Here is a 12,172-nt window from a genome sequence, read left to right as displayed (position 1 = left end):
GATGGGATATGTTGGTCAGTGTGGGCATGTTGGGCGAAGGGGACTGTTTCCACACTGTGTGGCTCTCTATGACTCTGTGAGTTCCCACATCCAACATACTACGATCAACAGTGAGGATTATGAGCACGTACGTGAAAGCAAACAGCTACATACCATAAGCCTTGCTCTTCAAACACCCTCTGCTCCCGTTCACAATGTCTTGAATCAGCCCCGTTCTACAACAGAGAAAACAAATTTGAAACAAAAGTGCAAGGGACTGGATGTCCACAGGCAGCAGAAAAAGCTTGGCGGAGAATTTGGTGCGGCACGGTGGCACGGTGGTGTAGAGTTGCTGCCTTACAGCGCCAAAGACCCGGGTTTGACCCTGACCATGGGTGCTGCCTGTACGGAGTTTGTACGTTCTCCCTGTGAACTTGTGGGTGTTTTCCAGGTGTTTCGTTTAGTTTAGTTTAATGATACAGCGCGGAAACAGGCCCTTTGGCCCACCGGGTCCGCACCAACCAGCGATCCCCGCACACTAGCACTGTCCTACACACACACACTATAATTTATACCAAGCCAATTAACCTACAAACCTGTACGTCTTTGGAGTGGGAGGATCTCGGAGAAAACCCACGCAGGTCACGCGGAGAACATACAAACTCCACACAGACAACACCTGGATCTCTGGTGCTGTAAGGTGTGTAAGAGTCTCGATGTTTTTCTTCTCTATGTTTCTATGTTTCTAAGGGTGCTCCGGTTTCTTTCCAGGACGTGCAGATTTGTGGGATGATTGGCAGACAGCACCCGCGGTGGAGGCAAATACAATGGCAGTATTTAAGAGACGTTTGGATAGTCTCATGGAGATGTGGAGAATGGAGGGATATGGATCATGTGCAGCCAGATAAGAGTTGGTCTTGGCATCATGTTCGGCAGAGACACTGCGGCCTAAAAGGCCTATTCCTGTGCGTGCTGCTTTGATTCACGTCATAGCTTTCAGTGACTGGTTTACAGTATTTATTTTGCTTCTTCTCTTCCTGGAACAAGTCAAAGAGGGGAACCACCGTGGTTCCTAAATAAACACAGCAGTTTACCAAACCAGTTTGTGGGCTGTGCTCCGTCCGTTTGTGTACATATATCTATATTTTTAAAAACACGCAGCATCAATTAAGTGCTTGTTGTGGAGGGTCAAGTCAAATCACGGCAACAAGGCAAGTGAAACTCGGCTTAGAATGACCTTGGATTCGGTTAAGAGTGAAGGAGCATCATCTGTAGCAGAGGGAAAGGAAGCAAAGAATTGGGCAAAGATGGAGACAAACGACAGCGGAAAGCACTTCACCATAACGGGGGGGGTATTCATTGAAATTGGAGGATTCAATGGTCATACCATTGGGTTGTAAGCTAAGCAAGATGGGGGGACTGCAGATGCTAGTTGATACCGGTTTATACCTAGTTTATACCCAAGATAGACACAAAGTGCTGGTGTGACTCGGCGGGTCAGGCAGCATCTCTGGAGAAAAATGAGGGCCTGAAGAAGGGCTCCGACTCAAAACATCACCCATTCTTTTCTCCAGAGATGCTGCCTGACCTGCTGAGTAACCCCAGCGTTTTGTGTCTATCTAAAGCGATATGAGACGCTGTTGCTCCAGTGTGCGTGTGGCTGGTCACTGTATCAGTGCGAGCATCAGCTAGGCTGCCCCACAAGAAAATCTTGCAAAACAACTTCTCCTTGCACTCCTGCTTGTAAACACAGCAGGGCTTTGTAAAAGCACTGTGGCCTCATTGCTGAGTGCTACTGTAATACAGGATGGACCTGTTTAATAATATTTGACACCTGTTCCTGTCAGTGTTAAATTGCACAGACGGGAGAGGTGAAAATGTTATTCTGCGGGCCACGCCAGCTATCATTTTCACCCAATAGAGTAACCGTGATGTAAAACTGGGGTTTATACACAGGTCAAGTTGAGGAGAAGGAAGGATGTAAGGACCAGCCAAGTCTATCAAACATGGAAGCAAGTTGGGGGTAGGGGTGCCAACTACAGCACTCCCAAATACGGGACAAGGTGACGTCACCGCCCTGCGCTCCACGTGACCTCACCCACCCAGCGGCCACGTGCTCCCGCTCCACCAATGGCGGCTGCCCGGGCCGGGCCACGCAACTTCCGTTAGGTGGCGTCCAGGCCTCCGCACCTACACTGTCTGGAAGGAAGGCACAGATTTTAACCAGCAGGTTAACCAACAGATTTTAATCTGCAGTTTTTTTCCTACTACAGCGTCCAGGCCTACAGCGCCCCCCGGGCCTAATACGGGACAAGGGCGGTCCCATAGAGTCAAGCTAATTTAGCCCAAAATACGGGATGTCCCGGCTAATACGGGACATTTGGCAACCCTAGTTGGGGGGTTGGGGCTGTTTCCACGCGGTGACTCGATGTTACGTGAGGTGGTGGTAGTACCTGTCCTTCTGCAGCTGAACGTCCTGGCAATTCTTTCCGTCCCAACCGCAGTAAGGGTCTCGACCCATAATGCAATCCAAACAGCTGTGGTATTTGTGGCAGCTCGACACGGCGACTTGTATCATCCCGCTCCATGCCCCCACAATCAGCGTCCTCTGTAACTACATCAGCAAAACACCCGCAATGTTAGACCAACGTTTCACACACAGCGTACTTTGACCCCGAGGCTGTGCCCTCTGGACCTTCCTGGCATGGTGGCGCAGCGGTAGAGTTGCTGCCTTACAGCGAATGCAGCGCCGGAGACTCAGGTTCGATCCCGATTACGGGTGCCGTCTGTACGGAGTTTGTACGTTCTCCCCGTGACCTGCGTGGGTTTTCTCCGAGATCTTCGGTTTCCTCCCACACTCCAAAGACGTACAGGTTTGTGGGTTAATTGGCTGGGTAAAATGTAAAAATTGTGTGTGTAGGATAGTGTTAATGTGCGGGGATCGCTGGGTGGCGCGGTCTCGATGGGCCGAAGGGCCTGTTTCCGCGCTGTATCTCTAAATCTAAAAAATCTAAATCCACTCTATCCAGGCCTTTCAATATTGGGTAAGATTGTATTGGGTAATTGTTACCGAGTTCCACCAAGATTCACTCCATTCTTCACCCTCCCAAGATTGACTGTATAGTTTAAACATGCAGTTTAGTTTAATTTAATTTAGAGATACAATGCGGAAACAGGCCCTTCAGCCCACCAAGTCCTTCACCGACCAGCGATCCCCGCACACTAACACCATCCAACACGCACTAAGAACAATTTACAATTTTACCAAGCCAATTAACGTACAACCCTGTACATCTTTGGAGTGTGGGAGGAAACTGGAGAAAATCCACGTGGGCACAGGGAGAACGTACAAATCCCGCACAGACAGCACTGATTAATGAAAGTCCTGGATCGAGTGGAAGTGGAATGTTTCCACAAGTGGCAGAGTCTAGGACCAGAGGCCATAACCTCAGAATAAAAAGACGTACCTTTAGAAAGGAGAAAGGGAGGAATTTCTTTAGTCAGAGGGTGGTGAATCTATGCAATTCGTTGTCACAGACGGCTGTAGAGGCCAAATCATTTGGTATTTTTAAGGCAGAGATTGATAGATTCTTAATTAGCGCGGGTGTCAGGGGTTACAGTATGGGGAGAAGGCGGGAGAATGGGGTTGAGAGGAAAAGATAGATCAGCCATGATTGAATGGCAGAGTAGACTTGATAGGCCGAGTGGCCTAATTCTGCTCCTACAACTTATGAACTTTTGAACATCTGTCGTCAGGATCGAACCCGGGTCTCTGGAGCTGTAAGGGAACAACTGTACTGCTGTGCCACCGTGCCGCTGCAGTTCTGCCCGGTAATCCACTCACAGGTTGGCACGGCTAATACGGTGTGGCCGTACCTGGTCGCCGACTAACACCAGACTCTCCACAGGCTGCGGCTCCTTGTAGATCTGCATCTCCTCGATGACGTGAGACCTTGCCCCGACACGCACGACTTTGTGGATCCAACCGTCAGCTTTAAAACAAGAGGCATCGGCCGCGTCAAGAGACAATTCTGTTCAACGAAGTAACACGCTTGGAACAAATGCACCACAGAGCAGATGAAACAGCAGACTGATCAAGGCACACTGATCCTGAATAATAGAACACAACCAGTGATCACCGCGTACACTAGCACCATCCTACACACAAGGGACAATTTGCAGAAGCCAATTAATCTGCAAACCTGCACGTCTTTGGAGTGTGGGAGGAAACCCACGCGGTCACAGGGAGTAAGTATAAACTCCGCAGGGACAGCACCCGTAGTCAGGGTCGAACCCATTATATTTTTTAAAGACTCGCATTGTGTGTTTCATTTCTGTCTGATTTCCATTTTAACATCTCGAAGAGTATCTTTGTGTTGAACCAAGAGACCTAGCAGGAGACCATCTTTCACGGAGTGTTTGTACCGCAGCGGCAAGTACAAATGGTGTGCTCCTACTTTTAGTATTGAAAGCAATGGAAGGGCGGCACAGTGGTGCAGCGGTGCAAACTCCGTACAGACAGCACCCGTGGTCAGGATCGAACCCGGGTCTCAGGCGCTGTACGTCAGCAACTCTACCGCTGCGCCACTGTGCCGCCCCATGTATACCTGTGACTTATGACCTCATGAACTACAGACCGTGGCTCCTGTCACAACACCCACCTGTTCCGATGAACATCACGCTGTATTCTTGCTCGTCCAGACCCAAGACTGTGTCCACCACCATCTTTGTGTAGTTCACGAGCTTCTTGATAACGAGCGGTCGGCCGCCCACGGGTCTGACCTCTTCGTCCATCAGCGTGTGTTTCTTCACAAATTCCAGCACGGTGTCTGGCAGATCACGGGACGTCTTGACACCCGCTTTCTTGAACACATCCGTGATGCACTGCCACACACACAGCAGGAGAAAACAAGTCAGTGGACAATAGACCACTGTCTGCCAACCACTCTGGCTCTCTCTCTCTCTCTCTCTCTCTCCCTCCCTCCCTCCCTCCCTCCCTCCCTCCCTCCCTCCCTCCCTCCCTCCCTCCCTCCCTCCCTCCCTCCCTCCCTCCCTCCCTCCCTCCCTCCCTCCCTGGATGGTGGTTCTTTGGACTTTACTTTAGAGATGCAGCGTGGAAGCAGGCCCTTCGGCCCACTGAGTCAGAGCCAACCAGCGATCCCCGCACACACGCACAATCCTACACACACTAGGGACAATTTATAATTTTACCGAAGCCAATTTACCTACAAACCTGTATGTCTTGCGATCACCCTATCAAACCAGTTCTATGTTATCCCACTTTCTCATCCACTAACCAGACATTAGGGGTAACTTTACAGAGGCCAATTAACCTACAAACGCACACGTCTTTGGAGTGTGGGAGGAAACCGGAGCACCCAGAAAAAACCTATGCGGTGACAGGGAGAAAATGTGCAGGCTCCATACAGACAGCAAGCACCTATAGTCGGAATCAAACCCAGGTCTCACGGTGCTGTAAGGCAGCAAATCTGCTGCTGTGCCATTGTTGCGCCCCTCACAAGGAACGATATACAAAGCCTACATTTATGAAGGGAAGACACAAAGTGCTGGAGTAAGTCAGCATGTCAGGCAGCATCCCTGGAGAACATGGATAGGTGACGTTTCAGGTCGGGACCCATCTTCAGGCTGATTGCAGAGGGGCCGAGGACCGGAGCGCCCGGAGAAAACCCACGCGGTCACAGGGAGAACATGCAAACTCCGTACAGACAGCACCGGAGGTCAGGATCGAACGCAATTCTCTGGCGCTGTAAGGCAGCAGCTCTACCAGCTGTGCCACTGTGCCACACATCTACTGAGGTTTATTTTTAAATTTAGTTTATTATCATCATGTGTGCCGAGGTAGTGAAAAGCTTTTTGTTGCGTGTTATCCATTCAACGAAAAGCCTGTAGATGATTATAATCAAGCCGTCCACAGTGTACAGATGGAGGATAAAGGGTATGACATTTTGTGTAAGATATAGTCTGATAGGGTCCGGTTAAAAATAGTTGAAAGATCTCCAATGAGGTAGATGGGAGGTCAGGACCACTCTCCAACTGATGAGAGGATGGTTCAAATTGCAGGGAATAGTTCAGGTACAATGAAAAGGTTTTGTTTGTGGGCTATCTGATTAAATCAGAAAATACCAAACATGAGCCTTAACAACAAGTGGAACGAAAAGGTGGATACCAAGAGTTCACATCATTGTAGCGTAACGGTTCCAGAGATAAATTCCAATGTCCGCAATGAGGTAGGCTGGAGAATCGGGACTGTAGCCTAACTTGGGGCAAAGGCTGCAGGTTTGGGAGGAGCAGTTGGTAAAGCCCGGGCAAGTCTTGTCAGCGCGTTGTGTAGATGGTGCTGCCTGGGCTCAGGGACAAAAACATAGACGTGGAATAGTCACGTTTACCTATTGAAGGGTCTTACCGATCCTGGGCGCGGCGTTGGAATCGCGCCCGTGTACCTTGCCCGCCAGCGGGCAGACTCCTGGTCTTCCTTGTACGACCCTTCAAACGCCTTTCGGATGTCAGCGATGTTGTACTGGCAGACAGCAGATACTTGTATGTTTTGCCTTTGGTATTGAGAAGAATCAGTCAAACGTTAGATAGGGCAGACACAAAATGCCGGAGCAACTCAGCAGCATCTCTGGAGAGAAGGAATGGGAGACCCTTCGGGTCGAGACCCTTGAGAGGGCAGGCAGTCAGAACCATTTCCACCTGGATGGGAATTGTCAAAGACTAGAGGGCATAGCCTTAAAGTGAGAGAGGACAAAGTTTAAAGGAGATGTGTTTTACAGCGGATGCCACTGGCAGTGGTTCATGGTGGAGGTAGATACGACAGTGGTGCTGAAGAGGCTTTAACATGCCAAACATGATGCCAAGACCATCTCATATGTACCTGCACATAATCCATATCCATCTCATATCTACCTGCACATAATCCATATCCATCTCATATCTACCTGCACATAATCCATATCCATCTCATATCTACCTGCACATAATCCATATCCATCTCATATCTACCTGCATATAATCCATATCCATCTCATATCTACCTGCACATAATCCATATCCTTCCATTCCCTACACACCCATGTGCCTGTTCAAAAATCTTATAAAGGCCACTAACGTGTTCGCTTCAACCACAACCACCCCCCCCCCCCCCCCGGCAGTGCGTTGCAGGCACCCACCACCCTCTGTGTAATAAAACGTGCCCCGCATTTCTCCTTTAAACTTTGCCGCTCTCACCTTTAACGCCGTGCCCTCTAGTATTTGATTTTTCCATTTTGAGAAAAATATTCTGACTGTCTACCCTATCTATATGCCTCTTACATACCTCTATATGCCTCTTATAATTTTATATACTTCTATCAGGTCTCCCTGCGACCTCCTGCGTTCCAGAGAAAACAATTTAAGTCTGTCTCTGTTATCTAATACAGCCTAACCCAGGCATCAATCTGTTCCTCTCAGCCCTTTTCCAAAGCTTCCCGCAGCCTTCCTGTAACGGGGGCGACCAGAACTGCACACAACACTCCAAGTACTGCGTAAGTGAAGTCCTATAAAGGTGGGGGCCATCATGGCGAGCAGTTCCCTTAAGGCCATTACCAGGGCAGGTCGTATCTATGAGCGTGAAGTGCAGAGAGAAATGTCGCTTGGGTTGATGTCCTGTAAGAATCCGTCTCCATGGCAACGGTGAATCATAATGGCTCACTGCTTCCAACTGTGCCCCTGATCAGAGCGGTGCTCGGTTTAAACTAAACCTCTTCCCGAAAGATGATGTCCTGATGAAATAAACTGGCTCGCGCGAGGTCAACTGAACTTGCAATACTTTGCTCTGACGTTTGCTTCATTTCTAAGCAACGATTATTCCACTGGACTCGGGTCCAGTGCTGCCTGCAGTTAGCAGCAGGTCATGTGGATGTAAGCGTGTGGAAACTCTGACCCAGGAGGGCCGCAGAGAGTGATTACGCAGATGTGAATCGCAAGCCCTTTTCCACTGTTTGATCAGTCACGCCAACGATGTGAAAGATATTATTAAAATGTCTGTCAGCAGTGTGAGGATGACGGATTTTCTGGTGGATTAGTCTTTGATACGGCACACAGCTCTTTGGACGTGATGCCCTCTCACCAACCAAGTATCAGATCCCATACATTATCCCCAGGATATCTGGGCAGGTTTGGTTTAGTTTAGGGGTACAGCTTGGGGATAGGCCCTTCGGCCCAGCGAGTCCGTGCCGACCATCGATCATCCCTTCACACTGGTCTATGTTTGTCCCACTTTCTCATGCACTCCGTACACACACTGGGGGCAATTAACCTATAAACCCGCACGTCTTTGGGAGAAAACCGGGACATCCAGGGGGAAACCCATGCGGTCACAGAGAGAGCGTGCAAACTCCACACTCAGACAGCACCTGAGGTCAGGATCGAACCCGTGTCTCTAGCGCTGAGGGGCAGTGGCTCTACCAGCTGCGCCACTGTGTCACAGTGACGGTGTGAGGAAGGGGATGAGATGCTTGGCTCCATCGGAAAGGACATTGAGTATAGTACTAGATCGCCAGAGACTCGGGTTCCATCCTGTTCTCAGGTGCTGTCTGTGTGGCGTTTGCACTTTCTCCTTGTAACTGCGTGGGTTTCCTCCAGGTGCTCAGGTTTCCTCCCACATCCAAAGACATGCGGGTCCGTAGGTTAATTGGCCTCTGTAAATTGCCCCAAGTGCTGAGGGAGTTGATGGGAAAGTGGGATAACATAAAACTATTGTGAACGGGTGATCGAAGGTTCGGCATGGACTCGGGTGGGTCGAAGGACTTATTTCCATGTTGTAAATCTCCAAACTAAAACTAAACAAAACTAATATCCAAAAATCTATCAACTCCCTAACTATTCCCAGGCTGTGAATGACACTGCAAAAGTGCAGTTGCAATATTTTCAAACACAAGATTTCTTTCACTTGAACAAATCAAGCAGGATGTTCGACTGGAGGTTAGACTTTAGAGATACAGTGTGGAAACAGGCCCTTCAGCCCGCCGAGCCCTTGCCAACCAGTGGTCACCCTGTATACTGGCACCACCCTACACACTCGGGACAATTTACAATTTTACTGAAGCCAAGAAGCCAATTAACCTACAAACCTGCACGTCTTTGGAGTGTGGGAAGAAACCGGTGCACCCGGAGAAAACCCCCGCAGTCACAGGGGAATGTATATCGTCCATACGGACAGCACCCGTAGTCAGAATCGAACCAGCAAGGTTCTGAATGGCACTATATATAAATGAAAGACTTTTTTATATGATAACTGATCACATTTACAGTTATTTTTTCCCCCCAGCATTTTAAGATGAGGGGGAAAAGATTTAATAGGAATCCAATGGGCAACTTTTTACACAAAGTGTGGTGGGTGTATGGAATAAGGTGCCTGAGAAGGTAGTTGAGGAAGGTACTATTGCAATGTTTTAAGAAACATTTGGACAGGTACATGGATAGGACAGGTTTAGAGGTATACTAGACCAGGTGGACCCGTTGGGCCCAAACCTCTCCTGCATTGGTGCAGCACCCTCTCCTCCCCTCTCCCCTCTCCCCCTCCTCCATCCCCCCCCTCCCTCCCCCTCCCCCCTTCCTCTCCCCCCACTCCATCCCCCCCAACCCCCTTATCCTCCCCTCCCTCCCTCCACCCCCCCTCCCTCCCTCCACCCCCCCCTCCCTCCCTCCTCCCTAGGAGATAGATTTAAACTTTAAAATGTGAATAACTTTTAAAATATAACACCAATTTCAATGAAACTTCTTCCATTAGCACTAAAGGCACGACGGTGAGTAAGGCGGGCCTTAAATTGTCACGTTATCGTGCACCATTTTGGCTGTAGTTCAGGAACAAACAAACAAACAAACGAGAGTGTTATTGTATAGATGGGCCAAGTGCAAGCAAGTGGGATACATGTAGAATGGGACCTGTTGGTCGGTGTGGGTAAAATGGGCCGCAGGGCCTGTTTCCACACTGTTTGACTGTATGACATGATTTTGCTCTAATTATCATCAAAGTGCAAACATGCTCTCGTTGTTGTGCTGTCCTTTGACTAGAATTACATGCGTAACTGAATGCTTTTAGTTCACATTAAATTTAGCCGCAGCAATTCATCCATCAACATAATCTTGCTGCCTCTTCTTAGAATGCAGACAGAATACATAATGAAGTGATGATTATTCACTGTCGTCCTGTGAGTTCTCTGTAATGAGCAGTCACTAATTGGGCCTTTCCATTGATTAGACTTGCTGCCCAACAAACAAACTGAGAGCGAGCCACAGAGAGTCACAGAGAGAGAGTCACAGAGAGTCACAGAGAGAGTCACAGAGAGAGTCACAGAGAGAGTCACAGAGAGAGTCACAGAGAGAGTCACAGAGAGAGTCACAGAGAGAGTCACAGAGAGTCACAGAGAGTCACAGAGAGTCACAGAGAGTCACAGAGAGTCACAGAGAGTCATACAGCACGGAAACAGGCCCTTCGACCCAACTCGTCCATGCCGACCAAGATGCCCCATTCAAGCCAGTCCTATTTGTCACGTGTGGGGGGTGTGGGGGGTGGTGGGGTGGGGTGGGGTGGGGGAAATCTTCCATAGTATCTTCCATCACAGTGAGGGGGTGTTTGGAGTCACTGTGATGGATGTTTGTGTTGGGGTTGTGTGTCTTGTGTTCTTTTTTTTGCTCTGTGACTGCTGGCAAATGATTTTCGTTCGGTATCGAATGACAATAAAGGTATTCTGTATTCTGTATTTGCTCGCATTTGGCCCATATCCTTCTAAACCGTATCCACTTATCTGCCCAAATGTCTTTTAAATGTTGTTATAGTATCTGCCTCAACTACCTCCTCTGGCAGCCTGTTCCATAGACCCACTAACCTCTGAGTAAAAAAGTTGCCCCTCGGGCTCCTATTAATCTTTACCCTCTCAAATGAAACCTGTGTCGTCTGGGCTTGATTCCCCCACCCTAGGTAAAAGACTGTGCATTCACCCTGTCTAATTCCCTCATGATTTTAACACACCTCTCCATAAGATCACCCCTCAGCCTCCTGCGCTCCAAAGTAACAAAGTCCTAGCCTGCGCAACCTCTCCTTAGAGTTCAGGTCCTTCAGTCCTGGCAAGATCGTCTCTGCACCTTTTCCATCTGAAAAGTTCCTTGAGCACGTCCACAAGTTACTAATATCTTGACTGATCTTCTTGTTGTATCTTCAACACGACATTCTCAACTGCCCACATCAACCTCTCACACCCTTGCTCACCAATTGACTTTATTTTAGACTTTAAAACAGTCCCTTCGGCCCATCGAGCCCACGCCAACTAGCGGTCACCCTGTACACTAGCACTTTCCTACACACTGGGGACAATTTACAATTTTACCGAAGCCAATTAATCTACAAACCTGCACGTCCTTGGAACGTGGGAGAAAATCGGAGCTCCCGAAATAAAAACCCACGCGGTCACAGGGAGAACGTACAAACTCCGTAGAGACAGCATCCGTAGTCAGGAACGAACCCGGGTCTCTGGCACAGTAAGGAAATAGCTCTACCACTGTGCCACCGTGCTGCCCTGATCTTATCTGTCTACCTCCGTCCAAGAAAATAATCCAGTATCAGCGTCCACCCTCCCTTTGAGATAGACATTTCCAAGGTTTCTCTGAGAGAAATAAACATTTGCTTTGTCTCTTCACCTCACGTGATGCAAGATAGGAGCAGGCCCTTCAGCCCACAGTGTCCGTGCCGAACATTTAAGGCGAGGGGGGAAAGATTTCAAAGGAAGCTGAGAGGTAACATTTTTACACAAAGGGTGGTTGGTGTATGGAACAAGCTGCTAGAGGAGGTAGTTGATAAACGTTTAACAAACATTTGGACAGGTACGTGGATAGGACAGGTTTAGAGGTATATGGGCCAAACACTGGCTGGTGGAACTGGTGTAGATGGGGCATGTTGGTCGGAGAGGGCAAGTTGGGCCTGGAGGGCTCACTGGAATTTAGAAGGATGAGAGAGGATCTTATAGAAACATATAAAATTATGAAGGGATTGGACACGATAGATGCAAGAAACATGTTCCAGATGTTGGGGGAGTCCAGAACCAGGGGCCACAGTTTAAGAATAAAGGGTTGGCCATTTAGAACTGAGATGAGGAAAAACTTTTTCACATAGAGAGTTGTGAATTTGTGGAATTCT

The 12,172-nt window shown here is 48.8% G+C and overlaps 1 protein-coding gene across 6 annotated transcripts in view; it reads right to left on the bottom strand.

Moving 5' to 3' along the window:
• The window catches only part of sema4gb (sema domain, immunoglobulin domain (Ig), transmembrane domain (TM) and short cytoplasmic domain, (semaphorin) 4Gb), a 112,892-nt gene that overhangs the window by 23,208 nt on the left and 77,512 nt on the right, over nucleotides 1–12,172 (bottom strand). For all 6 annotated transcript variants that reach the window (XR_013548296.1, XR_013548295.1, XM_078413386.1 and 3 more), the window contains exons 10-14: nucleotides 6,404–6,548; nucleotides 4,641–4,863; nucleotides 3,856–3,971; nucleotides 2,433–2,593; nucleotides 154–215 (exon numbers count right to left, since the gene is read on the bottom strand). Coding sequence is in view for 4 of the 6 variants with exons in the window: in XM_078413386.1 (XP_078269512.1) it covers nucleotides 154–215; nucleotides 2,433–2,593; nucleotides 3,856–3,971; nucleotides 4,641–4,863; nucleotides 6,404–6,548 (707 nt within the window). In the remaining 2 variants the exon portion in view is untranslated. The remainder of the gene's footprint in view (nucleotides 1–153; nucleotides 216–2,432; nucleotides 2,594–3,855; nucleotides 3,972–4,640; nucleotides 4,864–6,403; nucleotides 6,549–12,172) is intronic.

This window comes from Rhinoraja longicauda, chromosome 16 (assembly GCF_053455715.1).
Source record: "Rhinoraja longicauda isolate Sanriku21f chromosome 16, sRhiLon1.1, whole genome shotgun sequence".
Lineage (NCBI taxonomy): Eukaryota > Metazoa > Chordata > Chondrichthyes > Rajiformes > Arhynchobatidae > Rhinoraja > Rhinoraja longicauda.
Note: the sequence above shows the minus strand (reverse complement) of the source record. Positions and strands in the feature narration are given on the sequence as shown.